We start from the raw sequence: 27,720 nt of genomic DNA, 5'->3' as shown, positions 1-27,720 counted from the left end.
CTTAATGGATATAAAAAAACATGTTTAAGCAGGTAAATAATATTGATCAATTAGAGTATGTTTAATCAATTAAAAAAAAACACTTGTTGCAGTTTTCATATTTGTTCTAAAAAAAAAGCGTGTAAAAAGAGAGATGTTTATTAGGAAAATACGTAAAAAATTGTTTGAAAATAATCCGAAAAAAATGAGAGTAAATTTTACGTGAGATAATAAAAATATTATTTTCTATTTTTAACATTAAAAAATAATGAAGAAAATTTTCTCAAGGAAATTTTTAGTTTCTTCGAAAATTCTTTCTGTTAAGATCGCGAATTTAAACCTATTTAACTTAAATTTTATTCAAATAAAAAATTTAATTTAACTGAATTTTCTTCAGAAAAAAGTGTCAATGTAATATTAAGCAATGAGCAAAGCTTTCAATTTCAAATTAATTAGTATCGCAATTTTCTTACTTCTTGCGATCGCAGTTAAAAATTGTGAAAATTTTCAATTACGTGACGTGAGCTCTCCTAGCGAAACGAAAAATGTTGGCACTTCAAAAACCAAAATTCGATTTCCATTTAGAAAATTGGAAAAAGTAAATGACAAAGAGGAGGACGACGAAACTATAGACGATGACGATGACGATAATAATGATATTGATGATGATGATACCGACGATGAAAACGATACTGATAATGACAGTTCAGATGAAAAAATTGAGAGTGAAATTTATAAGAATTATAAATTTACTAAAGTCAGAAAACCAACAATTGAAATTAAAAAGAAACGTGAAGATTTGAGATTTTCTAAGTTGGCTCAATTCCGGGAAGACTCTTCAGAAGATGAGCAAGACAATGACGAGGAAGAGAATGTATCTTTTTTCTCAAAATTCTTTGATTTTTTTAAGAGCAAATCTACAGAGATTGATGAGACTAAGATGCCTTTCGAAGAAAATGACGACGATGAAAACGATTCATCTGATTTAGAAGATAAAATGGAAAATGAAGAAGAAAATATTAGTAAGCCGATGCTAGTGGAAATGTATGATAAGTTTAAAAGCTTTTTAGAAGCCCGAAATCATGATCGAAATGCAATGAGCGAAAGTGAGGAGGATAATGATGATGATAACGACAATGTTCCCAAAAATGTAGGAAGCAACTCAGAAGAACAACCAGAGGAACAGAGTACTCTTAAAAATACAATTAAAAATGTATTTAGTGTTGTTTTTAATCGAGCACCTTTCAATTTAATTTTTGATTTCGATGATACAGTTGACACTGATATGAAAAGTTATGATGATAGCGAAGAAGATGAAATAAATTATCAAAAACTTCTTAAAGAAGAACGAGAGCAAGAAAAATTCAAAACAGAAAGTTTAATTAATCAAATTATTGAAGAAGAAACTCAAAAAATTGTTGACAAAAGTAAATCCGAAATTGATTCAGGTACATTTATCTTTAAAAATTTACCAACATCTCCATATAATAATTTTTATTTCTATTTTTATATGTTTAAGATGATGAGGATAATATTGATGAAGAAAAACAAGATATTAAAGTATCAGAGAACATTGAAAATGTGTCGATTTTAAGGAATGAAAATAAGCCAAAAAAAACAAAGCAGGAACTACATTTGGCACAAATTCAATTTGAAAAACTTCTTTTAAATCTTCCATCATTTGTTCCTGATTATACGAAAGTTAAAAATCCGGAATGTCAAAAACAAGGAGAAGTTTTTCAGCGCCAATTGCGTGGACAAAAAATTTGGGCACTTCAAATGATGGATGCAAATGCAAAAATACCTTCCGGCTTATTGCGTGGTAACGTCAATCAACTAGGTGATTTTGATTTATGTACAAAGATATCACAAAAAATTAAGATATCTGAATCAAATATTATAAAGATGAAAGGAAAATACTGTTTGGCTAATATTGATGTAGTAGCCGCTGTTGATCAACTTAAATTACCAGTACATTTAATGCAAGGAAGAAACTTTATTCGTAGTACCATTAATGATGTGAGTTTAGTGCAAACGAGCTTAAATAATTATTTTAAAAACAAAATAATATTTGTTTATTATAAATCGTAGCCAAATCATTTCTTTCCACGCTATTCAACAATTAATTGGGGTCTCTGTCTGCCTTCTGCTTGTTCTTTCAATGATGCCGATCATATTTTGGAGTCATTCATTGGACCATACAATTCATCTGGAATTAAACTTCATATAAGTGTAGATGAAGACAGTTGTTATATGCGAAAAAGTGCACAAAATGTTGACCTCATTAAAAGTGATTGGAAGATTTTCGGAACTTGGTAAGATAAAAAAAGATCTTTGATGATTGATTATTAATATCATTTTTTTTTTTAAGTTTTTTCATATTTTTGACAATATCAGCAACAGTTCTATCAACACTTAACGAATATTTAGATTCACCCTTTATGTCCACAATTTTGAATTCAAAAAGCAAATCTATAGAAGAAAATGATGAAAAAAAAGAAGAATCAAAGAATTCAACCGATCCTTTACCAAATAAAATTCTTTCGTGCTTTTCATTGAAACGAAATCTCAAAGCTTTATGGGATGACTCAAATGCTGAAGAAATCAAATGCATACATGGATTAAAATCAATTTCAATAATTTTGCTATTTATTTCACTCAGACTTATTCCAATGGGTCGTGTACCATACACAAATCGCAACAAATTCACTGAATTTTTCAACTCCCCATTAACCGTATTTTTACGATCATCTTTTCTATATGAGGATGTTTTTCTTGTTATTAGTGGGCTTCTTTCTACTCTAAGCATCATTAAAGAAATATCTGTTAAAGGAAAAATTGTTTGGCTTAAAAAAATTTTAGGAAGATATCTAAGACTCTTGCTTCCTTTAATCTTCGTTCTTCTATTCTATGCATATATTTTTGAGAACATTGGAACTGGTCCACAATGGAATCTTATTTCAAAAAATGCGGAACTATGTCAGGATAATATGTGGAAAAATCTACTTTTTGTGCAAAATCTCTATCCTTTTGAAGAAATGGTAAAAAATTTTTAGTTATTAGCTTATTTCTAATAATTTTAAAGAAAAATTAAAATATTTTAGTGTGTTCCACAAAGTTATCATCTTGCAATTGACTTGCAACTTTTCATTTTAACTCCATTGTTAGTATGGTTAATTTACAAGAACCCAACATATGGATTTGGTATATATGGTATCTTGCATACATTATCAGCTGGTGCAAGGTTTTCTACAGCCTTAGATTTTCGTTTATCAACAGTCGTGTTTCACGGAATGAAGTAATTTAAAAAAATTAAATTAATTTTTTACTTTAACAATTTAAAATTTATCTTTGCTTTTTCTTTATTCAGACTAAGTCAACTATACAGAACATTTAGTTTATCATTTACTGTTGCGTTGCATCGAGCAACTCCATATCTTATTGGAATTGCTTTGGGAATTTTAATAAAAGAGTTTGGAAGAATCAAATTATCAAAAGGTGCAACTTATAGCGGATGGGTGTCAACAATTACTTCTTTGATTTGGTGCTTTTACAAACCATCTAATTTGTCACATAAAGATTTTCAATATGATCCCATATCAGCCGCACAATACTCTGGATTAGCTCCATTACTTTGGAGTCTCTCTATTGCATGGATTATTTTTGCATGCTACAATGATGCTAGTTGGAAATTAAACAATATTTTGAGCTCAAAAATTATGATTTTCTTTAGTCGAATTTCATACTCAATTTTCCTAGTCACATTTATTATATTTTTTTACTATAGTGGAACCCTGAAAAGTAGTGAAGAATTTCACGTTTCCTCATATTTAGATAGAATGGAAACATTCGTCGTTTTTGTTGCTGCCACATTATTTACACTTGTTGTCGATATGCCAACACAAAATATCGTCAAATTAATTTTAAATTCAAACTATTCTGCATCATCGAGTGTAGCAAATGAAATAAAGGAAGAAGAAAAACCATCTGAAGACGATATTGATAATATTTTTGGAAATGAAGAAGACGATTATGTGTTTAGACCTGTGAAATCTAAATATTTCAATGATGAGGGTGTCAATGATGAGTAAGAAATATAATTGTATTAATATTCGTTTTTAATTTTAATCATTTATTGATTATAGACACATTAATGGAAATGTCAAAGAGAAAGAACCAGAAAAAGACGATGAATCTGAAAGTGAAAATGTTGTTGAAGCGAAATTTGAGATTAAACCTAAAACTACAATGAACGCAAGACGCTGGAAATGGGAAGTCAGTGACTAAAACAATAGCTCGCAGTTAAACTAATCATTAATTTTCGAGTTTTAAATTATTGTTTTCAAGACATATAATACGATTGCTTTCGGTTTGTATTCAATAAATTTTGTTATCACTTGTTATTTATATTAATGCAAAAAACTTCTTAAGGACAACATAATTTATTTTTTTCATATTGGTAAAAAAAATTTATTGACACTTATTCTCATCTTAACATTATAAAAATCTGTACAAAGTTAAAGCAAATACTGCATCACTTAAGAATTATTTATTTTAATACAATCTATTGTCTGCTTAATACTTAAATCACGGAAAATGAAATTGACTCTTCAATCAATTTAATTAAACAAAAGTCTTCTTCATGAAGAATAATAGTTTTAATGAGGAATATCCACTTATCATTAAATTTGTCAAATATTATGCTGAAGCTTCCGATGTACTAATTGTTTGACTACTCGTGCTAATAGCACAATCGTTGAGATCATCTGATGCGCTCGATTTAGTATCACGCGAATGACTTAGATTTCTTCGTAAGAGAATTTTCTCTATTCCATGAATCGGCGACTCAAACATTAAGCAAAGTATGAGCGCAGCCAAAAAAGTGAGAGCAACGTGTGACAAAGTCTCTCCGGTCTGTGAAATTAAAAAAAAAATGTATCATAAAATAAAATCGGAAAGATAAAGAACGGAAAGTATTGGCCTTTGAAAACAAAATAGAATTATAAATTTTATCTTACCAAACTAAACACGCTCATATATCGAGGTGTCCGAACTGAAGCAGCAAGATACAGTTCTATGAATCCATTTGTTAAATATGCACAGTACGTTAGGCGACTTATTGGAACTAAGATGTGTGATGATAACATTTTTTTTAATAAGCTTCCACTACTTGTTACGCATCCTAAAACCAGCCATCCTGTAAAGAAACTCCATCCTAGACGGTGAAGACTATTGTACAACGCACTCTCAAAATAGGAATATTTATATGATGGTATATAGTATATAGTAACACCATACATTGATGCGATGCCTGCGGCTGATGATAATATCCACATAAGATTTCTTCTCCGATTAGATATTCGCATTCTATTGGAATAAAAAAATAAAACAAAATAATTCACATATTAGCTTTAAATAAAGAAAACTTCGGACTTACTTTTCCTTATGAATATAAAATGCTATGTAGCCAATAAGTATACCAATTACATATGAAATCGCTCTCATATGTGTCTTTCCATACGTATGAATAAAATAATTATTTGTTGACAAGTCAGATACTTCACTATTAATTAATAATATTAAAAAGCATAAAATATCGGTAAATATCTACAAAAAAAGAATTAATTGACTTACTCTTGAAATATCATAAACGTTGGGTCTAAATTTTGAGTGTATGTAATATAAAAAGGTATAAAAACACAAATTGATGCTGAAATTCCAATTAAATATAATCCTACTCGTCTACATTTCCACAGAGGATAAATTAATAATGGTGCCAAAATAAAGAGTTGAGTATCGGCTGTAAATAAAAATTAATTGCAAGATGAATCACAAAATAATGAAATTTTAAGCAATATAAAATTGAATCACAAGATTTTTTTTAATCAATTCGTCATTGAAAACTTTTAAGTCTAAAACGCAACTAAATTTTCAATTTCAAAAAGTTAAATTAAGGAATTTTTACAAATTTATCATGGAAAACCAAGTAAAATTTTTAGTAAAGAAAAGTTCTCCATTGAATCTTCCTCATCATGTGTTCTCCGTATTGAATTTAACAACAGATTTCTTGCCATCTCAAAAGAAAAATTTATCAAGATTTCCAAGCACGAATCCACGTAAACATCGAAGTTTGGATGGCAGAATGATGAGGAAAACAAAATTGCAGATTTCGCATTTTAAGGAGCATTCAAGGTTCTCAAGAAATCGCTGTAAACAGCAAGAGAAGAAAATTTCGTTCAATGAATTATTGGCAGTAAAAACCATGGATACTACCAGCTCAGAAAAAAAATAATTTGAAGAAAATTATAAATTTATCTTACCAGCCAAATACCAAGATTGAAACATACAAAGAGCATCATTGCCATAATAATTATTTATGTACAGTAAATTTTTCCACCACGAAATTTGACAACGCTCTTGTTCCAAAGATATTCTCTTTTTCCATAATGGACCATCGCCAATTTTTATAAACCATGTAGAATAAAGCCCAATCATCATTAAATATGCTGGTGTCAACCTTTATAAAATATATGCAAACACAGATTTTTTATTTAGTTTAAGGATAGCTAATCAATTTCAAACCTTATATATCGAAAAATGTAGAGTAAACCAAAGTTAATTCGACCTCTTCTTTTATCCATTTCAATGAGAACTAATCTTGCAAATAAAAATCCACTCAGTAAAAGAAACGAGTCTACTAGCAATGGTGAATTAAATATAAATGCGTTTTGTATCATTGTCATTTGTTTCTTATAAAATTCTGAATTTTGCATCGGACCTCCAACCATGAAAACTAAAGCATGGCCACTAATTATGCAAAACATTGATACTGCCTTAATTCCATTAATACAGCTTAATCCATATTCATCTTTACTTTCTTTTCCTAGTTTTTTCAAATTTGCTAAACGAAAAAAAAAAAAAAAAATATGATTATGTTGCAAGGGTAAGCAATATTATTAGATTTACCAATAATGGAAAATGAATGCACGATTTCCTCAAATGGCATGTATTGATTTGATTTTCTATTTTTTGATGTACTCATAGCATAAATGTGAAATATTGTACAAATAATAACAACTAATAGAAAGCCCAATAGTGTAAAACTGTAAAAATACATAATTTTTTATAACTTAAGTATAATAAGATAAGTAATATTGATGATTACCCGAAAATAATGTCAACTTTACTGAATCGGAATTCTTCTTTCACTTGACATTTGTGAGGATCAATTGATATTTCATCACGTCCCGTCATCATTTTCATAAACAAAACAATATCTTCATTAGAACATGACGAAGGCATACAAATGGCCCAGTGAATAAGAGTTGAATTTCTGATCTGATGTTATATGATTGAAGTATTTTTAGAAACAAAGTAAATTATCAGAAAAATAAACAATTAGGTATATGAGGGGTAAAAAAATGTGAATAACAATACTTATTATTTTGATTATATTTACTTTGTATAATTTATTTTTGAGTAATAAGTGTCCATCACTTACTTGATTGTTTCTAACTGCAAGGTTTCTAATATTAAATCCATCCATTTTAACGTCGACTAAACAGTATTTTGGTTGTATATTGACTCCATCATTTTCTAGAGTAGTTGAAATATTCATACACTGATCAAAGTTTCCAAGTTGAAATTGTACTCCATATTCAATTCCTTCAGGAATCTTTACAGATGAGTCGTACACTAAAATAATCTTTTATTATTACATATCTTGACTTTTTATACTACTTAAGGTCCACACAAATAATTGGAAGTAAAGAATCTTCCCGGATTTGGCAATTTTTTATCTTAAAATATGACATTTTTTCAACAAAATCAATAGACAAAAGAAATAAAGTGCGGTGCTAATTATTGATTAATTAATAGAAACAACGACTTATAATTTATTTTAACAGTTGTGTTTAAATAACCAAATTTATAATTGTTAATAATTGCTTTGCGACATTAAAAAAATATTTGACTGCTATTATAATCAGTCCTATTTACAATTAAATTCAATATAATTATGAACGCGAATTAAAATAATTTTCATTCATCTTTTAAGCTAGAACGCACTTTAAAAAATAAATTACCATTTTTCAGAAATTAAAAACAAATTTTAATGCCTTTTGGTTTTTTCCTCATTATTTATGCAACAAAATGTTACATTTTTTAAAATAAATAAATCTAGCAGGAGGTCGTTATTTTTGAATAATCTAATTTTTACAATATTTTAAGAAACACAATTTTCGAAAGTCAACAATTGACGCGCTTTTAAATGCGGTTTATTTTCAACAAGTTCATTGTGCCAAGATTAAATGATTATATAATTTGGTATATGTGTCAGCAATCAAAGCTTTTTAATATTTTCGTATAATAACTACGTTAAATCACTTTCATCGAAGAATAAAATGTGTTAAAAGTCTTAAAAGAAATATGTACTTTTTAAACTGGGAACACTCGTAACTTTGAAGGTCAAATAGATTTTAAAATTAAAAATGCACCAATATTCAAATGAGAAACAAGTAATGTTACTCTTTTCTTAAAAAATGCCTTCAAACAGATTCAGAAGTTATAACCAATTAAATCGATTTTCTATTATGTTAGGAATATCAAATTATTGTCGTTGTAGGCGCAAAAATTAAATATCATTGTTGAATAATTTATAAGCTTATAAGCACAGTTTAGAGATGAATGAAGTTTTTTGCACTTAGATTCAACAACTTTTCACTGTCTGTTATTTAAAATAATAAATTCACTTCACTTCCTTGTTGTTTTTAATTAACATAAATAAACTTCTTAATTCCTAATGCAATAATTTTAAGAACTTCTTACTTGCAACTGCCCATGCTTTATGTTTTTGATAGTTATTTATAGTCGAATTTAAATCACTTTTACAATGTGAAGAAATACTCTCATTGCTAATAACACTTGCTACTTTTAAAATAATAAATTCATCTTCACTAAAATTTCGAGCTATTTCCTCAGATGCACATGAAATAACAAAATGTGCAAGTAGTAACAAAATTTTAATTTTTTTATTCTTCATTTTTTCTGTGATTGTAATCAAAAATATTATGCTTATAAAATAATATTTCACTGAACTCCCGCATTCAATCGCGATCTTAACAGCTCGATTATTTACAACTGACTGAACTGCTTAAAGTGGATGAAAAATAAGCGAACATTTACGTAGAGTGGAGTGAGAAAAGAGAATTCAATGAGGGAATAAAAAATGCTTTGGTCAATATAAATATGCTCAATCTTTTATTTAGCCGGTATTTATGATTATAAATCAAAGAAACAACAAATTTTATGTGCTTCCAAGTTAAGCAAATTTAAATTATTTTTCATTAGCTAAAATTTAGGTTGTTCTAGAAGTTGAGCGCGTAAAATTCCATTAACACTAAAGCAATTCATTTATTATCATTAACATCAGTTGTTTTTAATTTTTCTTTCGTTTACAGCAGCTGTAGTAAATAATTATTTGTGTAATAAGGGGTAATAAAGCAGTTCTGCTCAATTTTTCTTAACTCTCGAAATCTGAATTCATTATAATTATTGATTTTACAAATTTATAAAAATTAAGTATCATGAAACTTTTATAAGCCGCAACACACAGTTTGTGAACCATTCGCTTTAACGAATATCAACTATATATTCAATAATTTTGTATATAATTAAAAGTATACAGAATTTAATAGTTTAGAATATACAACAACAATTAAAATGAAAAGTTTATTTTATTGAGCTCCGAAATTGTTCACTAAGCATTTATAATCCTTGACGTTTGACACTAAACTTCAAATTTGAGCAAAAAAAAATTCAATAAAGGCCCTATTGTTGTTTGTAAAAGATTATAAAAAACGTAAAGGCACTTGATAGAACAATATGAAGTATTTTCAAATATTTATTAATGCCTGACGTAGTTTCTTAGTGGCAAAAATGATTAGCAAAATATTTCAAACACTTATAATGTGACAAATATCCCCAAACCTTTTAGAAGAAAGGATTTACGTAAGTTAAAAAAGAAACCTTTTTCTATAATTTATCTCATTTGTGTATCATATATAACATTTTTTATATATTTTAATCTTACTTAGTCATCAATTTCTCATTTATTGTCACGCGATATTTTGCCAACATTTTATTATGTTATAAAAGCATGTTACATCATATGCCAATGATATTTTGGATATTTTTTTAAGAAAAAAAACATGGTCCATAATTTAATGACAACGCACCAAATTTCAAGCTTTCAAATGTTTATATCATATTTTTAAAATTGTATAATAAAAAGTCTTTTAAGCCTAAAATTGGTTGATTAACTTTTAATTTCTCTGAAATTGTATCAGTTCTTCAACATTAAAATAGAAAACGCTTTAACTTGATATCAAAAGTTTTATTTTAATTTTGTTTATGTGAAGTTACATCGTTGTAAAAAAAGTTTAAATGTATTGATCACCAAATAACCTTGACCTAATTTTTTTTAAAGTTTCTTTTAAACTTTAAGGACAAAAAATATTCTATAATTTTATTACAAATAACTATGTGATGTTTCGATGTCAACGGAACGTGAATTCAACGAATTAGTAAATGTTTAATTGCATATCAACGTTACTACTAACCTACTTAAAAACATTGGACAAGATAAAAAAAAAAATGAACGAAAAGTGAAAATAATAATGCAAAGTACGACCATCATTTTACATAATACTTTACTTCGAGTCTCATTTTATTAAAATACTTAGTCACAATTATTTCACCTTAAAAATAATTTCTTGCTATAAAATGAACATTGCATAATCATTTACAAAATTGAAAATAAAAAATGATAATACTTACATATGTGAATAAAGTAAATAATCACTTGATTTGACCTGTATGAAGCATAAAATCTTAAAGAGGCTGATGACATTCAATGGAATGAAAGTAAAAGTATGCAGTAATAAAAATGCTGCAATAAAAATAAAAACAAAATTGACCTTCAAGGGCGAAAAGATGAAGAGGAAAGTAGAGATTTCAATGCTAGTATTGAATATTAGAATTAAAAAAAAATTAATACCTCTTGTATTGCACGAGAAAAATAAGTCTTTACTTTAGTATTTTTTTTTATTAAATTTTAAAGATTCTTTTCAATTCGTCCATTCTAAAAAGACATTGAGCTTTTAAGATTATAAATAAATTTATAAACCGATTCTTAAATTGTTCATGTTCTAGGTAAGATTTACTTAATATAAAGTAATTAATCGAACCGAAAAAGCATACAAAATTTACACTTTTATATGAATTATAATACCGGTTTTGAGAATATTTATTGACGTAATGCCGGTACATAATTTTAGTTCGATATTGAAATCTCTAGATAAAAGGTATTTTCGATGTAAAATATATGTTAATGATTTTTTAAGGCGTCCATAAATTTATGAGTTGCGTCTTATTTTGTATGTATTAAGATCAAGATCATATTTTTTTTTTATGTTTTCTGAGTAATTTTATTATTTCTAACAATATAGGTAGATTAAATTAAATAAAATTTAACTACAATTTTTTACATAAAATCTTTCCATTCTTTCGACAAATTACAATTTGATAGTTTCTGTTATTTAAGGCGAAACAAAAGTGTGAGCTAAAAGGTATGGCATCGTCTTTGGCATACAAGCCGTTATATTTAAATTCAATCTGATCAATTTTTAAGCATTTTTCCAGAATATCAAAAATAATTGTCATTATAGGCGTTTGCTTGTTGTTCCAATAAATTTTAACTTCTCTTAGTTTTGGTGATATTTTGATTATTGGTAATATTCTGGTCTTGAAGTCTTCCTGTTCACATATTATTTTTTCTAAATGAGTTTCGGTAATTTGTAGATTATCGTCCTTAACTGATTTGATTTTACTCAAAAGTTTTGTATTTCTAATTATTTTAATAACTTTCAAATTATTCATGTTCCTCAGCATGCAATCAATTACAGATAAAGACACAGAATCGATTTTCAAATGTGTAAGATTTTTAAAATTTTGACTTAATAACCAAATATCTTCTTTTTTTAGTCCTCTTGTACCAAATTCTATTCCTTCCAAGCATAATTTTCTTAAATAAGGATATTCAGTTTCTAAAAATACATTTAAAACATCTAATGTTATGCCATTCATATGAAGTCTCTTCAGATTTGTCATTTTCTTTAAATTACGAACTAGATTTATAGATGGCATTTCTATCACTAACTTATTTAATTGTTTCAAATTATATATCTCATTAAATATAGGCTCATATTGACGAGACCAAATAATATCTTCATGTGTTAAGTAGCCATCTTCAAGGTGAAATTTAAACAAATTTCTTTGATGCTTAAGAATATTAGTAACCGAATTTGGATCGAAACGAAATTCTGTCAAATTTAATTCAGTCAATTTGAGGTGATTTAGTTTAAAATCAATATGCTGTATATCTATATCTTCTGCACAAAATATTCGAAATGAAAATTTTCTTATAGAATAATGTCTAACTAAAAAGTTATTGATGTTGTCCAGATTTTGACTGCTAAGCCGATCCGTAGCAAATATTTGAATGTCTTCAACACTAGGTGTGTCCAAAACTGATAAGAATGTATCACAACACTTAAGCTTTTTTAATTGTAATAAACTTATTCTTTCATTGAATATTATTTTATCATCTATGTCAATGTTTAGTGTATTTAAATGAATTATTTCCTGAACATTCCTTAGCCATGATGTCATATCTTTTGAACTAATCTTGATAAATTTAAGATCATTTTTACCAAAATAAATTTTCTTTGCATACTGTCCAAATTTTTTGAGAACCTGCTCTACCGTATTTTTCTCCAAATTTCCATGAAAAAATATTTCACTGAACCGTCGTCTAAAAATCTGGACATCTTTTAAATTGTACTTTTTTTGCTATAAAATGTAAAATTCAAGCATTTAATACACATTTTAATTTATTTGTAATTTTCAATAAGTTACCTTTGAAATATACAAATAAGTATGTTCTTTCAAAATTTGTGATAGTATTGAATGAAAAAATTGATTAACTAACATCAGATTTTTTTGATCACATATTGGCAGATAGTCAAGTATCTTATACAGTATATTTAATGGGAAATGATCAAAAGAAATATAAAAAACTTCAATTTTAAGTTTTTTTGTCAAACTTTCCATTTTTGTTTATTTTTTCTTTCTTTTCCAAACAAAAAAGGAGAAAATTTTTTTTTTTTAAAATGTGACTAACGGTTATTTGCTCTAAATTTCACGTTCCTCATTAATTCGTTTTGTCCATCCAAAAGGATCATTTTCAATATCAGATTTTTGTAAAATCTTTCCTTGAGACAAAAATTCAGCAAATTGGGCCACAATTGGATCATGTCCACAGCTAGATGCTGCTATTACTTGTTCTTCTTCATTTATGTAATAAGCTACAAATTTAAAGGTTTCTAAGCTGCCTATAATTTTGATTTCTGATGGTTTTCCATGACCTGCATAACGAAAAGATTTTCCAAATAGCATAGTCCAGAAAAATGGGACTGCTTTAAGCTCCGTTTTTATGCCACACATATTTAATGCTGCGATTTTACCATGATATTGTGCTAATGGATAGTGACCAATATTTTCTCGCTTTCCTGTCATTAAAATAGGACTGTTGGCAATATCTCCTCCTATATAAACGTCACTATTTACAGTTGTTTCCAAATATTCATTTGTATCAATCGATCCGTCTTTGTTTATAACTAGTCCACTGTCACTTAAGAATGCTGTATTTAAAACACTTCCACAAGCTACTATAAGAATATCAGCTTGCAAAACTTTTCCATCATTTAACTCTATACGTTCAATCTCTCCTTTCTGATTTCCAATACATTTCTTGATCCCGTTTTTCATTTCAAAAGTAATATTTTCATTAACAAACATATTCATAATAGCTTCTCCTATCTCTGGACCAAAGGAATGTCTAAATGGAACAGAATCTCTTCCAATAACAGTAATTTTCGCAACTTTCTTCACCAAAAATGAAGCTGCCTCCATTCCAGTGAAGCTTACTCCAATTACTACAACATGACTATTTTTATTGATCTTTTTCATAATCTGATAAGATTCTGAGATATCGCGAAGTGTCGAAATATTCTTTAAATTCATTCCGGGAACGTTCACTAAAAATATAAAAATATCATCAATATTTCTATGAATTCGTTGTATAGAAATTTTTTACATGTAGCTGGTGACGACCCTGTAGCTATATATACTTTATCATACTTTAATTTTTCTCCATTGCTCAATGAAACTTCTTTACTGCCCAAACTTAATGACGTCGCTGATATACCAAGCATCACTTCAATATCATGTTCATCATAGAATTCTTCATTTCTCAACAAAATTGACTTTATGTCACTGTCCATTGATTTGCTTACTTTAACGCGATCATATGGTAGATAGTTTTCTCGACATATTAAAACGATTTTTCCTCCGAAGTTTTGGCGCAACTTTTCAACACATATTGCACCACTTGGACCTAAGTTTGAACATAGAATGCTTTGAAAATATTCAAAAGATCGATAAATTTACATTACCTCCTCCAATAATAACAAAAGTTTGTAAACTTGTCAAATCTCGGGCAACATGTTCAGGTGTTCTCTTTGATGACTGAAGTGCTGATTTTTTAGCACGAACTTTAACCATTCCACTCTCAATTTTTACTTGATAGCATGGAATAGAATCTTGTCCTGGATAATCCTCAATATCACCAGTTTCTATGTTAAAACATGCTCCATGCCTGTAATAAGATCGGGTTCAAAGAACTTAAGTAATTTATTTTTTTTTTAAACTATTTATGAAAAAATTTATACCAAGGACATCTAACTCGTCCATCTCCTAATACTCCCATAGATAAAAAAGCTCCATAATGGGAACATTTGTTTCCAATTGCTGAAATTTTTCCCTTCTGTTTGATAACAAGAACTTTTGTGCATATATCAGCACTCTCAAATTCAAAATTTTTCATTTCATTTTCACCGATATCATTTTCGTGACAAACTTCAGCTTCAACATACTCATTATCAGTAGATGCATGATTATTTTCTGGCGAAACTTTGCTATCTTAATGGATAAAACCAGTATTATAGCATAACCATTTAATTGATTTATAATTTACTTACGCGGTTTAACCATAATATTTTTGACATTTGCAGCAACGTCATTATTCTTGCAACATCCAGCACCCATAATATAGAATTATTTTTATAAATTTTTTACACGCGATTATCGATTAATTTTAAATGACTTTTAATTACTCAATGAGTGTCAAAAAAAAACCAATTTATTATTAATTTTTGGGAATCTTTATTTTTGACTTCTGTGGACGACTTAAGAATGCTAACTGAATTAATTCAGATAAACTAATAAATTGAACAAGTATAGGCGGTAATATATTTTTTTTTATAAAAATAAGAAGAAAAATGATATTCTCTAAAGTACTTTGAGAATGATGATAATCATTACGTGAAATACACATTATGATAAGGTTTAATAATTTTTAAGGCTTGATTTGCTTGATTGTTTAAAGAATAACAGTGATAAACATATCGATATTTTAGAAATAATCGTTGGTAATATCAATTCTATAGTACCTAGCTATGCTGATACCAGTTGATAAAAGACTATGCAAGATAGTTAGCCTACTCTTAATTACTATTAATAAATTATGTTTGATAGATGATTCTAATCAATGAATAATTTAATTACTTAACGTGCTTCAAACGCTACATGCGTTAAACTAAGAAATATCAACTAAACAAACAAGTAAATAAAATTTACTTTAGTAATTCTTACTATCTATTATACATCAAATCTAATCAATAAATAGCTCCTTTAATTTTCTTTTTGCACAAGACAGAAAAAGGAAGAGTTAGCATTCTATTTTATTTGATTTACATACCTATATTGTGATATATTGAATCTCTTTCTTCATGTGATCAGGCCAATTATTTAAATCATGAATACACACAAACAAAGCAAAAAAGCTTTTGGTCAATAAAAACACTTTAAATAAAAATCGCTCGTCCCGAAATTTATTTTACTGTAAATTAATCGAGCCATTAAATTAATTAGACTCACGACCGTCACAAATTTCAATAAAAATACAGAGCAAGTCAAATAAAACAAACAGACAAGAAAACAAGTTAAGAAAAATGAGGTAAAATTAAAGCTCGGTACGGAAAAAGCTCAGGGAGAATAAATCTCCTAGGTTAAAAAAATCGATCAATTCCTTTGCAAATACAAGAACATAAGCCGTGTGAAGCTGAAAATTGAGGGATATCAGGGGAAATGGGGGTGCAATGTGATGCCATGTGAAGTCCTGTGAAGCTGTGTGATGCTACGTGAAGCTAAGTGATGCCTAAATAGTAATATATACTCTTTAAGAGATTTAGTTAAAAAAAAAACGTTTAAAAAAATATTCAAACATAATTTTTTTAACGATTATGAAAAATTTAAAAATTTTATAAACAAAAAATTGTGAGAAAAAAATTGGCAGCAATGTTTTTAAAAACTGTATTTATTCGAAAAAATACTGTAATTAATAATTTCTATCGACACCTCTTAACATCATCGACTAGATTTCATGGAGCAGAAGTAACACAATTTAAGGAAAAGTATGACGCTGTCAAAATACCTGAAAAAAAGCCCAAAAAAGAGCCGCTCATCAAAAATTTCTTCATTGCAAAAGTCGACACAGAGTTAATGGCTTATCCAGAAGCATTATATGATAATAACGTTGTTAATCAAGCAACTCAAAGAAAAAACTCATACAGTGATTTCCTGGAAACAAATGTTTTCAATAATCCAAACGATGGAAAAAACATATTTAAAATGAGTCATTTCGGAAGCTTCAGTTGTGATCCATCGCTTCAAACTGAAATGTTGTACGCTCACAGTGAACCCGAATCAAAAGTGCTGAGTTATAATTTCTCTACAGCAAGCCATAAAACTGTTGGTGATTTTATTATAAATTATTGTGGTGATGATGCAAAGTCAAGATATGTATCGAAAATGACAAGAGGAGAACTCATTGGATCGATTTGCCTTACAGAGCCGATTCCTCCTAACACAGAAAATAGACCATTCAATACAACAGCAAGAAAAACAGACAATGATACCTGGATTGTAAATGGAGAGAAATCTAATGTACTTTTAAATGATCTCGGATCGTCCTTGTTTCTAGTTGTTGCTTCAATTGAAGCTACTGATATATGCGGTGACTTTGAAGAAAAAGCAGCAATGTTTCTTATTGATGGAACTGCTCATGGTGTTTCAATTTCTGAAAATCAGTCTACAATTGGATTTAATGAATCAACTTTCCGACGAGTCACATTAAAATTAAATAATGTTGAGATTTCGAATGGTAATTCTATTCAAATTTTAATTGATATGTGGTTGTTATTTAATTATATAATGCTGATTATGTATCTTCAAAATTTCAGAAAACTTTGTCAGTGATGATATAAGAGCTTCAATAGAACTACTCAATCAGATGAGGTTGAATGTTGGAATGATGGCAGTTTCTGGAATAATGAAACCTACTATTAATAAATTAACTGATTACATCATTAATACGAAAGTTCAGGATATACATTTTAAGGACATTGACACGCTTAAAGAAAAATTGGGAAAATTGATTGCAAATTGTTATGCACTAGAAAGTATGATATATTTAACAGCTGGTTTAAAGGATATTTATGAAAATCAAGATGTTGACGTTGAATGTGGAATAATAAAAGCATTTGCTGTAGAATCATTGTCTGATTTCATTGCTGCTCCATTGCATATAGTAGGACCAAAATCAACAATAACTGATGAAGGATATGAAAAGCTATTTCGTGACGCAATTCAAATTATAGGAATTGAAGAGCCTTTAGAAACCTTAAAACAATTTATTGGTTTGAGTGGAATGAGCCATGCTGGAAAGGAATTTAATGCAATGATCAAAAAGCAGAGAAGCATTTTAGACCATCCAATGTTTATCTTTAGTAGAATGAGAAATGAAATATCAATTGAAGATCCCAAATTAAAAATGGATTTGTGGCATTTCTTACATCCGTCATTAAGACCAGCTGCAACTTATCTTGAAGCATCAATTTATCGCTTGAGAGCTTCAATCGAAATTCTTCTTGGACGATATGGAACGCAAATATTCCAACATTCTGCTGAGATTTCTAAAATCTCAGAAATGGCAACGTTATGTTATGCAATGTTTTCAGCAAGTTCACGTGCCTCAAGGTCTTATTGCATTGGTTTGAGAAATGGCGATCAAGAAATTTATCTTTCAAATGCGTTTAGTTATGATTTATCAAATCGGATAAAGAAAATAGCACAAGATATTGATAATGGTGAACACGGAACATCAATGCATGTCTATAAAGTTGTTGGAGAAAAACTTCTAGAAACTAAGAAATATCAGTTTGAACATCCAATAACTAGAAATTTCTAATAAAATAGACTTAATTAGCTGAAGAATTAAATTATGTATAATATGGATTATTTATCCTTTATTTTGAGAAGCTGATAAGATATATATATCGTTAGAAATGTAAAATTTAAAAATTAAAAAATTTCTACGGAGTTATCGTTTGCATGAACATCATTAATTCCATTCTGTACATTGGACAATTCTTTGAGTTGTTCAACTAATTCGGAATAGCGTTTTTGCAGTTGTTTTTCACGTTCAGTTTGACGATTCACATCATCAGTTAGGGACTATAATTAAACAAAATACACATTTTAAAATAGGAATAAATGACAAAGAAAATAAGTTGATAATACCTCCAATCGTTTTGGAATAGCCGTGGTTTCCATCTTTTCCAAGAATTTGAATGTTGACAGTGAAAGATAGTTTTGTTCAATCTGTTCATAAATTTCTTGAAGTTGCTTGATTAACGAATGTGCTCTTGCTTGGTAGCCACCAAGTAAAGTTTTCAATTTCTTTTCTAATTTACTGCACTTTTTAGCTTCACGTGCCATAACTCTTCTATTTTGCTCAAGTCTTTTTTCATATGACTCAATTCGATCTTTTTTGCTTGCAAGACTTGCTCTAGTGTAACGATTTTGAGAAGGTAAATACAAGACCTGACTTAAGCATTCTTGCCAAACTTGTGAATAACTTTCTAAGGATAAATCACCATGAGCCATACCATTTTTTACAATGTGCATTTCACTTTTAAGCAATTTTGCTGCATTTTCACGCTCTTCTACTGAGACTTTATGATATGGATGAGAATCAAGATAGTTTAAATGTTGTTGTTTCTTTTGCGGAGCAACGCTTGTTCCTGTAACAGGATCATTTAATGCATCATAATGCAACATTGTAATCATTTCTTGTTTTATTAGTTCTTCTGCTTTCTGCAAATCTGTTAAACCTTGCATTTCACTTGTTGGCCGAAGCATAGTTGTATTGATTTCAATTGGACGCGGTAAATCTCTCTGAATTACGTGTGATCTCAACAATAAAGCTTGCCTTTGTCGTTCTTTTTCGTCTTCAATTCGCTTTGCATCTACATCAGCTTGATCTTCAATTGATATTTCTGTGTTTTCGGGCATTTCCTCTTGCTCTTCATCTGGTACGACAATTTCATAATCATTTTTTGGTGCTGGCAATGATGCTAATCCATCACGTAATGATGATTTCACTTGTCTTTGAAAATGTTTATAAGCCGCAGGCGTTTCTGTTACACTTAATGAATCTTCTGGATTAATATTTAGTTTATCGCGTACATTTGCTGGAGTAAAATTATTATTTTTTGGAGTTCCGCTAACAGGCAGGAGAGCCTGAGAAGGAGTCGCAAAATTACTACTCGGAGTTGTTCCAACTTCCTTTAATGTTCTGAATGGCGTAGCAATAACTGTATTAGGAGTTGCCATTGTAATTGTTTGAGGCAATGCTCCACTGAAATCTGTAGACGTTAATGGTGTATTTTGGCCACCTTTTAATGGTGTTTCAACATGAGTTAATGCCATCACATTTTGTGCTTCTTGCATAATTCTGTCTGTGATTGGTGCTGGAGTTCTTGGTGTAGCCGCAATTTGAGGAGTAATGCTATAATCAGCTAATAAAGCATCAGTTGTTTGTATTCCACTCTCTGATGCAATTTCTTTTGCCAATTCACTAGCTCTGCCTAGTTTAACGACTTGTTGAAGTTCTTGATCTGAAATTTGTGGTTCTGGCAAGACTAATTTTGATCGTTTTCTTTCAGGCTCTTGATTTTGAAGCATTGCCATTGGCATATCATTTTCTCTTTTTTTCAACTTTTCCTTATCCTTTTTGCGTTCGCGAGCTTCTTTTTCGGAACGTAATTCTCCGTCAAGATTTTGTTGACGAAGTCTTGAAAAATCAGCTGAAATTGGAACCACAAATTCCTCTGATGTATCATAAAATCCTCTTGCTGGCTGCTTTTCAAATGGAATTTCGGCATTATAATCAATTCCTTTAATTTTACGCTTTCGATTTCCAACACCAATACCGGCAGCTCTTAACTCTCTTCGCTTCTGTAAAGCTGCTAAACGACGAGCTTCTTCTAATTGTTTTTCACGAGCCTTTCTTTTTGCTTTCTTTCCTTGAGTATTTGCTAGACGTGCTCTGGCCTCTGAAAGCATTTCCAATTCATCTTCATCCATATCCTTTGGATCTGGTCGTGCTGGCTTAATTTCTGGATTAGGGTCTATTTCTCCAGGCTTTAATTTTCGTGGATCGTCTAAATTTTCATCTCCTTCCTCTTTACGTTGAGCCTGATCCAGTAAATATTCGTAACGTTCTAAACATTGCGCAGCCGTTCGTCCAATGATTGGAGCAATTGTTCGCCATTGAGTAGGCATCAATTTTGCTAAATGTAATAGCTTCTCATCTTCCTCTCTTGACCATTCTGTTTTCTTAATTGATGGATCTAACCATTCATACCATCGTGCTTTACATTGTTTTGCACTCTTTCTATGCAATAGTGACGCAATACGTGACCACTGGTTTTTGCCATATTTCATCACAGCTGCCTTAAGGATTTCATCCTAAATAAATTATGAGTTTTATTAATTTTTTGTGAAAAAAAATAAACGATTAAAAACATTTCTTACTTCTGTGTTTCTCCAAACACCTCCTTTTATCATAATTCGTGGCATTTTGATCTTATTTAATGATTTTCACTGTCACCGATATTCAAAATTAATTAATGGATTTAAAAAAACTAACAAAACACACTCTTGATAAATCTCACTAGTTTTAGGGATGTCAATTCCACAATATAATATTTGAATTTTTCGAAATAAAAATTTATCGGTAAATTGACATCACTAATTGTGTGTAACGGAAAAAATGTTTTTGAAAATTTGAACTTTGTGAAACATTTTTGAACTTTAAATTATTTCTGCAGATCATCATTACCGGAGAAAATATATTAAATTGTAAATTGTGCATTAATTAAAGGAAAATGGCATTAAATGATATCTTAAAGCATATGCCATCGATTAACGATGTCTTTGGTGACTTTAAAACTTTCGAGGAATCAAGTTTTGCGAATTTATCGCAAAATAAAGTTCTTGCAGCACCTCCTTATTGTAATGTGAGTAAATAAATTCTAAAACATCTATGAACATACTGGAAAATAATAAACCATTATTCTTATTTTATTACTTCTACAATAAAACAGCCAGTGGAAAATCTTGCAAAGTTACAAGACGGAAATAGTGATATAAAAATTAATTTTGATCATGGTACAACAACATTGGGTTTTATTTATCAAGGAGGAGTTGTATTAGCTGTTGATAGTAGAGCAACTGGCGGTCAATACATTGGTTCTCAATCAGTTCGTAAAGTCGTCGAAATTAATGATCTTTTACTTGGTACGTTAGCTGGCGGAGCTGCTGATTGTACATATTGGTATCGTGTATTAACATCTGAGTGTCGCTTATATGAATTGAGGAATAAGAAAAAAATCTCATTAGCAGCAGCAACAAAAATCATGAACAATATCATTTATTCCTATAAAAATTCAGGCTTGAGTATGGGTATGATTTTAGCTGGTGGTGATATGAATCAAGTTAGTTTATACTATTTGGACTCTGATGGAACTAGAACGACTGGAAAAGTTTTTTCAGTCGGCAGTGGATCAATTTTCGCTTATGGTGTTTTAGATTCTGGATATAAATGGGAATTGACAGACGATGAAGCTTATGGTACTTCTTTTTATATTTAATTTTGCTGTTATAAAAATATTTCACGCATAAATTTACTTATAGAATTGGGTCGTCGGTCAATTTATCATGCAACTCATCGTGATGCATATTCTGGTGGAACTGTTCGAGTCTATCATGTTAAAAAAGATGGATGGAACTTAATTTCTGAAGAAGATTGTCTCGACTTGCATCGCCGCTATCAGGCCGAAAAAAAATAATATGTTCATCTTTCATACATTTTTTGAGAAATAAAACTTTCCTTAATTTTTAAATAATCTCGTATGATAAAATAATGCAGTATAGAATTAAAGCCTGGAAGTTTAAACATGTATTCAGGGTTTTTAATGAGAATTTTGTGCAGCGAGAGAAAAAAACAGGTATAAAAAATTCGAAGTAAAATTAGGTATTTGATCGTGTTACCTTAATTTCGTAGTATATCGACTCCGAAAGCGTTACATACAAACTAGTAAAAATATAAGTTTTGATGTCAAGAATTTTTATTATTTTTGAATTATTTTAAGTTTAAATCATTTAAAAAGTTCAAGAGACTTGTTTTTCGGGTTGATTATGCAAGATTAATGTTATTTAATCATTATTTGATGTGTTAAGTTTATAAAATTAAAGGAATTTTAGTATATAAAAGAAAATGTCGAAAAATAAATTTGTTCATAAGCAATCGGGAAGTTCTTTAATAGAAAGCTCGCTAATTGAGATAAAATCAAAGGTATGTGTCTGATTCAATATTTTAACCATAATTATTTCTAAATATACTAAATATTCTGTTTTTTTATTAGTTTGATGCAGAGTTTCGAAGATGGTCGATAAAGAGAAATCCAGAAAATCCTCATACTTTTGATGACTTTTATTCAACAATTGAGCGTTTCCACAAATTGATTGGTGTACCATTTCTCATTTCATACATTGATCCTCGCGATAATGATTTACTCCCTATAAACAATGATGATAATTATCATAGAGCATTGACAACTGCACGTCCTTTGATGCGAATTATTATACAGAAAAAAGGAGATAGTTTCGAAGAGACTATGGGATACGGGACGATGAGACCGAAGAATCTTATAAGTAGTTTACTCGGACAGACGCCTGTTAAATCCAAAACATTAGCCATTTCTAATCCACACGATTTTCGTCAGGTAAAGAAAATATTCATCTCTCATAAATTGCTACATGATGAATCATTTATTGTTTGTACTAATACATCTACTCGCTACATTATTATGATTTTTATTTTTTTTTCTTTATTTTTAATGTATATTTAAAGGTATCACAAATTATTGATGTAGATATTGTTCCTGAAACATGTCGACGAGTTCGTCTTTTAAAACATGGAAGTGACAAACCGTTGGGCTTTTACATTCGTGACGGCACCTCTGTAAAAGTGACTGCAAATGGAATTGAGAAGCAACCTGGAATTTTTATATCACGATTAGTTCCAGGCGGTCTAGCCGAATCAACAGGTCTTTTAGCAGTAAATGATGAAGTTTTGGAAGTAAATGGAATTGAAGTGCATGGAAAAACTTTAGATCAGGTAAGACAGCAATTATAATTTTACTTTTCAAATTTTGAACTTTTTTAACAAAAAAATAATTTTAGGTCACTGATATGATGGTAGCGAATAGCTCCAACTTGATAATAACAGTTAAACCAGCAAATCAAAGAACGTTGGCCACTCCGAGACGTGGCTCATTCTCACGTAACAGCCAATTATCATCTGGATCACATCAATCACATCACACAAACAATACAAATACGTCAGACGAAAATGATCATGATGACCAAGATGAGGTAGTTGATTTAACAGGTATTGGGAATTTGGAAGAAAATAATCTTGTAGTGAATCAAAATGGTGTTTTACATTTATAAAAAATGATTAGTTATTAAAATGTAAATCGGTAAGTGATCGAATTAATTAATTCCTCCGTGTTTCGTTAATTATTGCAAGCACTCACATGAAAAATTAATTCATTTTTTTTCTTGTTTCTTTATGATTATTATTTTTATTATTATTATTACTGTAATATTGTATTTTGAAAGGCATCTATATTTTCTTTAATCCTCGAAGAACAGCTATACAAAACATGGATAGTTAATTTTTTATCAGTATATACACACCTACATCAAATTAATATTAAAGGAAAATTTGCACATTTCCTTGATTGTCGCATAACATTATATCGACTAGATATTAAAAGTTTATAATTTATACATTTCCGTTGCATGATGCACACAGCAAAAGTAAACATTCCGTTTTAAATAGAATACAAGTCTGTATTTTTTTTCACTTACCTACCTATTTTGTATTATTGTGTACCTAAAGTTAATTTATAATTTGTACTTAAACGTCATTCACTCATTTATATATTGCTTTTCAAGAACTTTTTTCCATTCCAAACATATTTTGGAAATCTCAATTGTTGTTTTGGAGGCCCTCCCTTCATGCAAGCTCGAGTAATTTTTACAAAATTCCTGCATATCGATAAAATTGTGCTTGTAGCACCAACCATTCAACCAAAGTGATTATTGCAGAAATAAAAGAAAGCACCATTTCATTGTCATTTCCGTCCAAAATTTGAAACCACAAATTGTGTTGGATGAACAAAATTATTAAATTAATATAATTCACAAGTGCCGCTTGATAAAGCAAATTTGTTTCTGTCGCTAAAACCATATAATTTCTTTGGAAAGCTGTTGTAGTGCTTTCATATCATACATTTATATGGTTTTCGGACATTCAAATATTAACCGTTTGTTACGTCGATATTCAAAAATTTTCGTCTTCCACAAAAATTTCAATGAATTATTGAATATAATTAACTATTAATGCATTAGAATTAATGATAATGAAATTGTGTGAGTTTTTACAAAGAGATCATTAATTACTATTTAATAAATATTGTCTTGAAAGTTCTGAATTATAGTTATGTGACTCAGTTATTTTATTAAGAATACGACATTCTTCTTTTTTCATTCATTTTACTCTTAATTTCATTTTTTACCAAAACTGTATTTTTTATAAGAGTATGATACCTAACTCATGCTGTATTATTACATAATTATCAATTACTTTTTAAAATTTATCATATCTAGAATAAAAATTATATTTTTGGTGATCTTTCGATTGGTACCTAACAGTGTAAAAGTTTTTATTCTTACGATTTATTGATCACCAAAAAAATTCATTTTTGACTATTATTTTTTGATCATATATAACAAAATAAGATCTATAGCCTTAATCGTAAAATTAGACATTGAAACAATTTGTAATAAAGAAAAACATTTTATTTAGTATTTTAATAATACAAAATTCATTAAAAACTAAAAATAAGTTTACAGATCTTTGTTAATTATAAAAAATTCTCTGGAGTAGGTATATAAGAATTCAATGTTTTTTCTAAATTATATCTAAAAAGCTAACAAAGTATTGACTAACATATCCGATTGAACTAAAATACTTTATAACTATTAAAAGGCAAGTAATTGTCCCCTTTGGATATCTCCTGAAAATTTTATGCTCCTTCACCACGTCTACACAAAAACTAGAGGAAAATCATGAAATGAATTTATTGCAAATCTCATCTAAAATCGTTTCAATTTCCCTTTGACCATCATTTTCTATCAACAAATCCCACTCATTCCAATCATCTAAATCGCATTCGGATTGAATATCATCAATACCAAATTCAAATTTCCATCCACGATTTTCTCTTATACAATCTTCGCATTTGATTCTTATCAATTTCACTTTCGTTCCAAAATTTTCACAAAACCATTTAATGTCTGTTTTTCGCCGGATATCTGATACAATTACAGTCTCGTTTGTTATATTTTTAGAAGCTTCACGACAAAAAATACCATAATCTTTAGATCTCGTTTCATCACTCCATATTATCATCTCTTTCCTGTATTTCTCCTTGTATGCACCGTCACTTAAAAGTTGCTTAAGGTCAAGACTTTTATTTTTTGCCCAAAATGATTTGATTGGTTCCGATATTCGAATTATTTCAGCATTTTCCATACCAAGCCTTTAAATTACAAATTTTTTTGGTGAAAGTTCAATGGCATAAAAAGAATAATCAATATGCAGTTACTTACTTTATCAAGAGCTTATCGGTGATATAATCTTTTCCACTTTTTCGCTTGCCACTAAATAATAATATTCGTTTTACACTGTCGTATTCCATATCCATTGATATTAAAAAATATAACAGGAAGAAAAATAAGATTTCACATCCAATGTATATAACAACATATGAAATGATGATTTCATGACCTTGATGATTTCTTTTTTTTTTTTCAAATGATACCTAGTCAATGATTTTTGTTCTCGTATATTATCAATTTAAAGAATCAAATAGAAATTCGAAATTATAGTATTATTAAAGGAGTTATTACGTTCGCCTATCAAGAAGAATAAATTATTTAAGTGGAAAGAACATTGAATAACTTATAAGAATATACGCAGAAAAAATACTTGATATGAGTTTTAACAATTTTTTAAAACATGACTATCCTATTATTTTTATTAATTAGGAATTTATAAAAAACTTAAATCCATTTTAAACCACAAAAATTAAATCCATTAAACTTAAAAGGAATAAAAAAAAGTTTATTTCTCCTCACACCACTGATTTTCTTTTTGTACAGCTTCTAGCTCTTGTGGTGTCCAGTCATTTTCGATATTAAATATCGTACGAATTTCCTCGGGACTTTTTCCTTTAATCATATATGCAATTTTACGTGTTGTCAACCATAACAACTGTGGAATTTCGAGATAGTTGGCTGCTGTGATCATTTCATATAGTTGATTTAGTTCAACGTCCAAAAATGATTCATCCCAATCATCGATTGTCTCTGCTGTTTTATCCTTTATATCTTCACTTGATGGTTGGGGTTCATTTTTGTGGTGTTCAAGCCATCGAATAACCTTCTCCAAAGTAATTGAATCGACATTGTGAAGAGGAATTTCATCAATGTCAACACTATCTAATGTAAGAAGCATTTCCTTCAGTGTTCCGCACATCTAGAATTTATAAATTACATATATAAATTTAAGCCTGACAAGGCAAATAAATTGTTTACAAGTTACCTTTACACATTTTAATGATGTCGTAAAACTATTTCCATCAGAAGATCTAAGTTTAATTGTGTTGCTGTCTGACATTTTTAAATTAACTTTGTTTTAAATTTAATAATGAGCTATGACAATTTTTACGAAATACAAAATATAACAAATGGGGGCCGTTTTCTTATTACGTAACGCATAAATATAACAAATTATAACAAATTCTCCGTGAAATTTAATTTCTGAAGTATGAAAAAATCTCCTTTAAAAGGGTTACATATTAGAGAACGTCCCCAAAAAAGTATACTAATACTTGTCAGTGGTGTTATTTGATGTATATTCAAAAGATCAAAAGACGTTAAACCAATCATCGAGAATTGAATTCCATCAATACCTTAAACTTCTCTGATCAGCAAAATAATGTTATTGTTTTCCTGAAAACT

General features: G+C 29.1%; 10 protein-coding genes across 12 annotated transcripts; 4 read left to right on the top strand and 6 right to left on the bottom strand.

The window, feature by feature from the left end:
- The first annotated feature begins 287 nt into the window (after nucleotides 1-287).
- Nucleotides 288-4,386, top strand: LOC139087779 (nose resistant to fluoxetine protein 6-like). 2 transcript variants are annotated; one of them, XM_070636685.1, is made up of 8 exons: nucleotides 288-1,166; nucleotides 1,254-1,427; nucleotides 1,499-1,998; nucleotides 2,071-2,294; nucleotides 2,351-3,020; nucleotides 3,084-3,277; nucleotides 3,350-4,066; nucleotides 4,125-4,386. In XM_070636685.1, the coding sequence occupies exons 1-8, from the start codon at nucleotides 404-406 to the stop codon at nucleotides 4,264-4,266; spliced, it is 3,384 nt and encodes a 1,127-aa protein (XP_070492786.1). In that variant the 5' UTR covers nucleotides 288-403; the 3' UTR covers nucleotides 4,267-4,386. The 2 variants fall into 2 exon arrangements, with proteins under 2 accessions (XP_070492786.1, XP_070492785.1); XM_070636684.1 differs by having other exon boundaries at nucleotides 288-1,427.
- A 34-nt stretch (nucleotides 4,387-4,420) lies between these two features.
- Nucleotides 4,421-9,130, bottom strand: LOC139087784 (nose resistant to fluoxetine protein 6-like). Its single transcript, XM_070636692.1, has 10 exons — nucleotides 8,806-9,130; nucleotides 7,481-7,674; nucleotides 7,145-7,317; nucleotides 6,946-7,082; nucleotides 6,562-6,880; nucleotides 6,300-6,496; nucleotides 5,614-5,779; nucleotides 5,417-5,542; nucleotides 4,998-5,346; nucleotides 4,421-4,893 (listed from the first exon to the last, which is right to left on the bottom strand). The coding sequence occupies exons 1-10, from the start codon at nucleotides 9,017-9,019 to the stop codon at nucleotides 4,678-4,680; spliced, it is 2,091 nt and encodes a 696-aa protein (XP_070492793.1). The 5' UTR covers nucleotides 9,020-9,130; the 3' UTR covers nucleotides 4,421-4,677.
- A 2,364-nt stretch (nucleotides 9,131-11,494) lies between these two features.
- On the bottom strand, nucleotides 11,495-12,987 carry LOC139087795 (uncharacterized). The gene is made up of 2 exons (XM_070636706.1): nucleotides 12,955-12,987; nucleotides 11,495-12,888 (listed from the first exon to the last, which is right to left on the bottom strand). The coding sequence occupies exon 2, from the start codon at nucleotides 12,706-12,708 to the stop codon at nucleotides 11,512-11,514; it is 1,197 nt and encodes a 398-aa protein (XP_070492807.1). The 5' UTR covers nucleotides 12,709-12,888; nucleotides 12,955-12,987; the 3' UTR covers nucleotides 11,495-11,511.
- A 209-nt stretch (nucleotides 12,988-13,196) lies between these two features.
- LOC139087790 (apoptosis-inducing factor 3-like) lies at nucleotides 13,197-15,339 on the bottom strand. 2 transcript variants are annotated; one of them, XM_070636697.1, is made up of 5 exons: nucleotides 15,138-15,339; nucleotides 14,829-15,078; nucleotides 14,553-14,755; nucleotides 14,195-14,494; nucleotides 13,197-14,135 (listed from the first exon to the last, which is right to left on the bottom strand). In XM_070636697.1, the coding sequence occupies exons 1-5, from the start codon at nucleotides 15,202-15,204 to the stop codon at nucleotides 13,231-13,233; spliced, it is 1,725 nt and encodes a 574-aa protein (XP_070492798.1). In that variant the 5' UTR covers nucleotides 15,205-15,339; the 3' UTR covers nucleotides 13,197-13,230. The 2 variants fall into 2 exon arrangements, with proteins under 2 accessions (XP_070492798.1, XP_070492799.1); XM_070636698.1 differs by having other exon boundaries at nucleotides 14,829-15,074; nucleotides 15,138-15,262.
- Nucleotides 15,340-16,499: 1,160 nt separating this feature from the next.
- Nucleotides 16,500-18,497, top strand: Egm (acyl-CoA dehydrogenase family member enigma). Its single transcript, XM_070636694.1, has 2 exons — nucleotides 16,500-17,380; nucleotides 17,460-18,497. The coding sequence occupies exons 1-2, from the start codon at nucleotides 16,516-16,518 to the stop codon at nucleotides 18,464-18,466; spliced, it is 1,872 nt and encodes a 623-aa protein (XP_070492795.1). The 5' UTR covers nucleotides 16,500-16,515; the 3' UTR covers nucleotides 18,467-18,497.
- On the bottom strand, nucleotides 18,493-21,250 carry Cdc5 (cell division cycle protein 21). Its single transcript, XM_070636689.1, has 3 exons — nucleotides 21,097-21,250; nucleotides 18,799-21,030; nucleotides 18,493-18,732 (listed from the first exon to the last, which is right to left on the bottom strand). The coding sequence occupies exons 1-3, from the start codon at nucleotides 21,139-21,141 to the stop codon at nucleotides 18,580-18,582; spliced, it is 2,430 nt and encodes an 809-aa protein (XP_070492790.1). The 5' UTR covers nucleotides 21,142-21,250; the 3' UTR covers nucleotides 18,493-18,579.
- A 121-nt stretch (nucleotides 21,251-21,371) lies between these two features.
- Prosbeta5 (Proteasome beta5 subunit) lies at nucleotides 21,372-22,469 on the top strand. The gene is made up of 3 exons (XM_070636724.1): nucleotides 21,372-21,581; nucleotides 21,669-22,194; nucleotides 22,258-22,469. The coding sequence occupies exons 1-3, from the start codon at nucleotides 21,450-21,452 to the stop codon at nucleotides 22,410-22,412; spliced, it is 813 nt and encodes a 270-aa protein (XP_070492825.1). The 5' UTR covers nucleotides 21,372-21,449; the 3' UTR covers nucleotides 22,413-22,469.
- Nucleotides 22,470-22,677: 208 nt separating this feature from the next.
- par-6 (partitioning defective protein 6) lies at nucleotides 22,678-25,252 on the top strand. The gene is made up of 4 exons (XM_070636716.1): nucleotides 22,678-22,918; nucleotides 22,989-23,348; nucleotides 23,477-23,743; nucleotides 23,809-25,252. The coding sequence occupies exons 1-4, from the start codon at nucleotides 22,841-22,843 to the stop codon at nucleotides 24,076-24,078; spliced, it is 975 nt and encodes a 324-aa protein (XP_070492817.1). The 5' UTR covers nucleotides 22,678-22,840; the 3' UTR covers nucleotides 24,079-25,252.
- A 283-nt stretch (nucleotides 25,253-25,535) lies between these two features.
- Nucleotides 25,536-26,537, bottom strand: Pmvk (Phosphomevalonate kinase). Its single transcript, XM_070636733.1, has 2 exons — nucleotides 26,308-26,537; nucleotides 25,536-26,237 (listed from the first exon to the last, which is right to left on the bottom strand). Exons 1-2 carry the CDS (start codon nucleotides 26,400-26,402, stop codon nucleotides 25,763-25,765), a joined length of 570 nt encoding a protein of 189 aa, XP_070492834.1. The 5' UTR covers nucleotides 26,403-26,537; the 3' UTR covers nucleotides 25,536-25,762.
- Nucleotides 26,538-26,692: 155 nt separating this feature from the next.
- On the bottom strand, nucleotides 26,693-27,553 carry LOC139087816 (S-phase kinase-associated protein 1-like). The gene is made up of 2 exons (XM_070636736.1): nucleotides 27,302-27,553; nucleotides 26,693-27,235 (listed from the first exon to the last, which is right to left on the bottom strand). The coding sequence occupies exons 1-2, from the start codon at nucleotides 27,374-27,376 to the stop codon at nucleotides 26,822-26,824; spliced, it is 489 nt and encodes a 162-aa protein (XP_070492837.1). The 5' UTR covers nucleotides 27,377-27,553; the 3' UTR covers nucleotides 26,693-26,821.
- Between the last annotated feature and the right edge of the window lie 167 nt (nucleotides 27,554-27,720).

Source organism: Chironomus tepperi, unplaced genomic scaffold, assembly GCF_022539635.2.
Source record: "Chironomus tepperi strain 1889 unplaced genomic scaffold, CSIRO-AGI_Ctep_v1 contig_137, whole genome shotgun sequence".
Taxonomy (NCBI): Eukaryota; Metazoa; Arthropoda; class Insecta; order Diptera; family Chironomidae; genus Chironomus; species Chironomus tepperi.
This window is presented reverse-complemented; position numbering and strand designations above follow the sequence as displayed.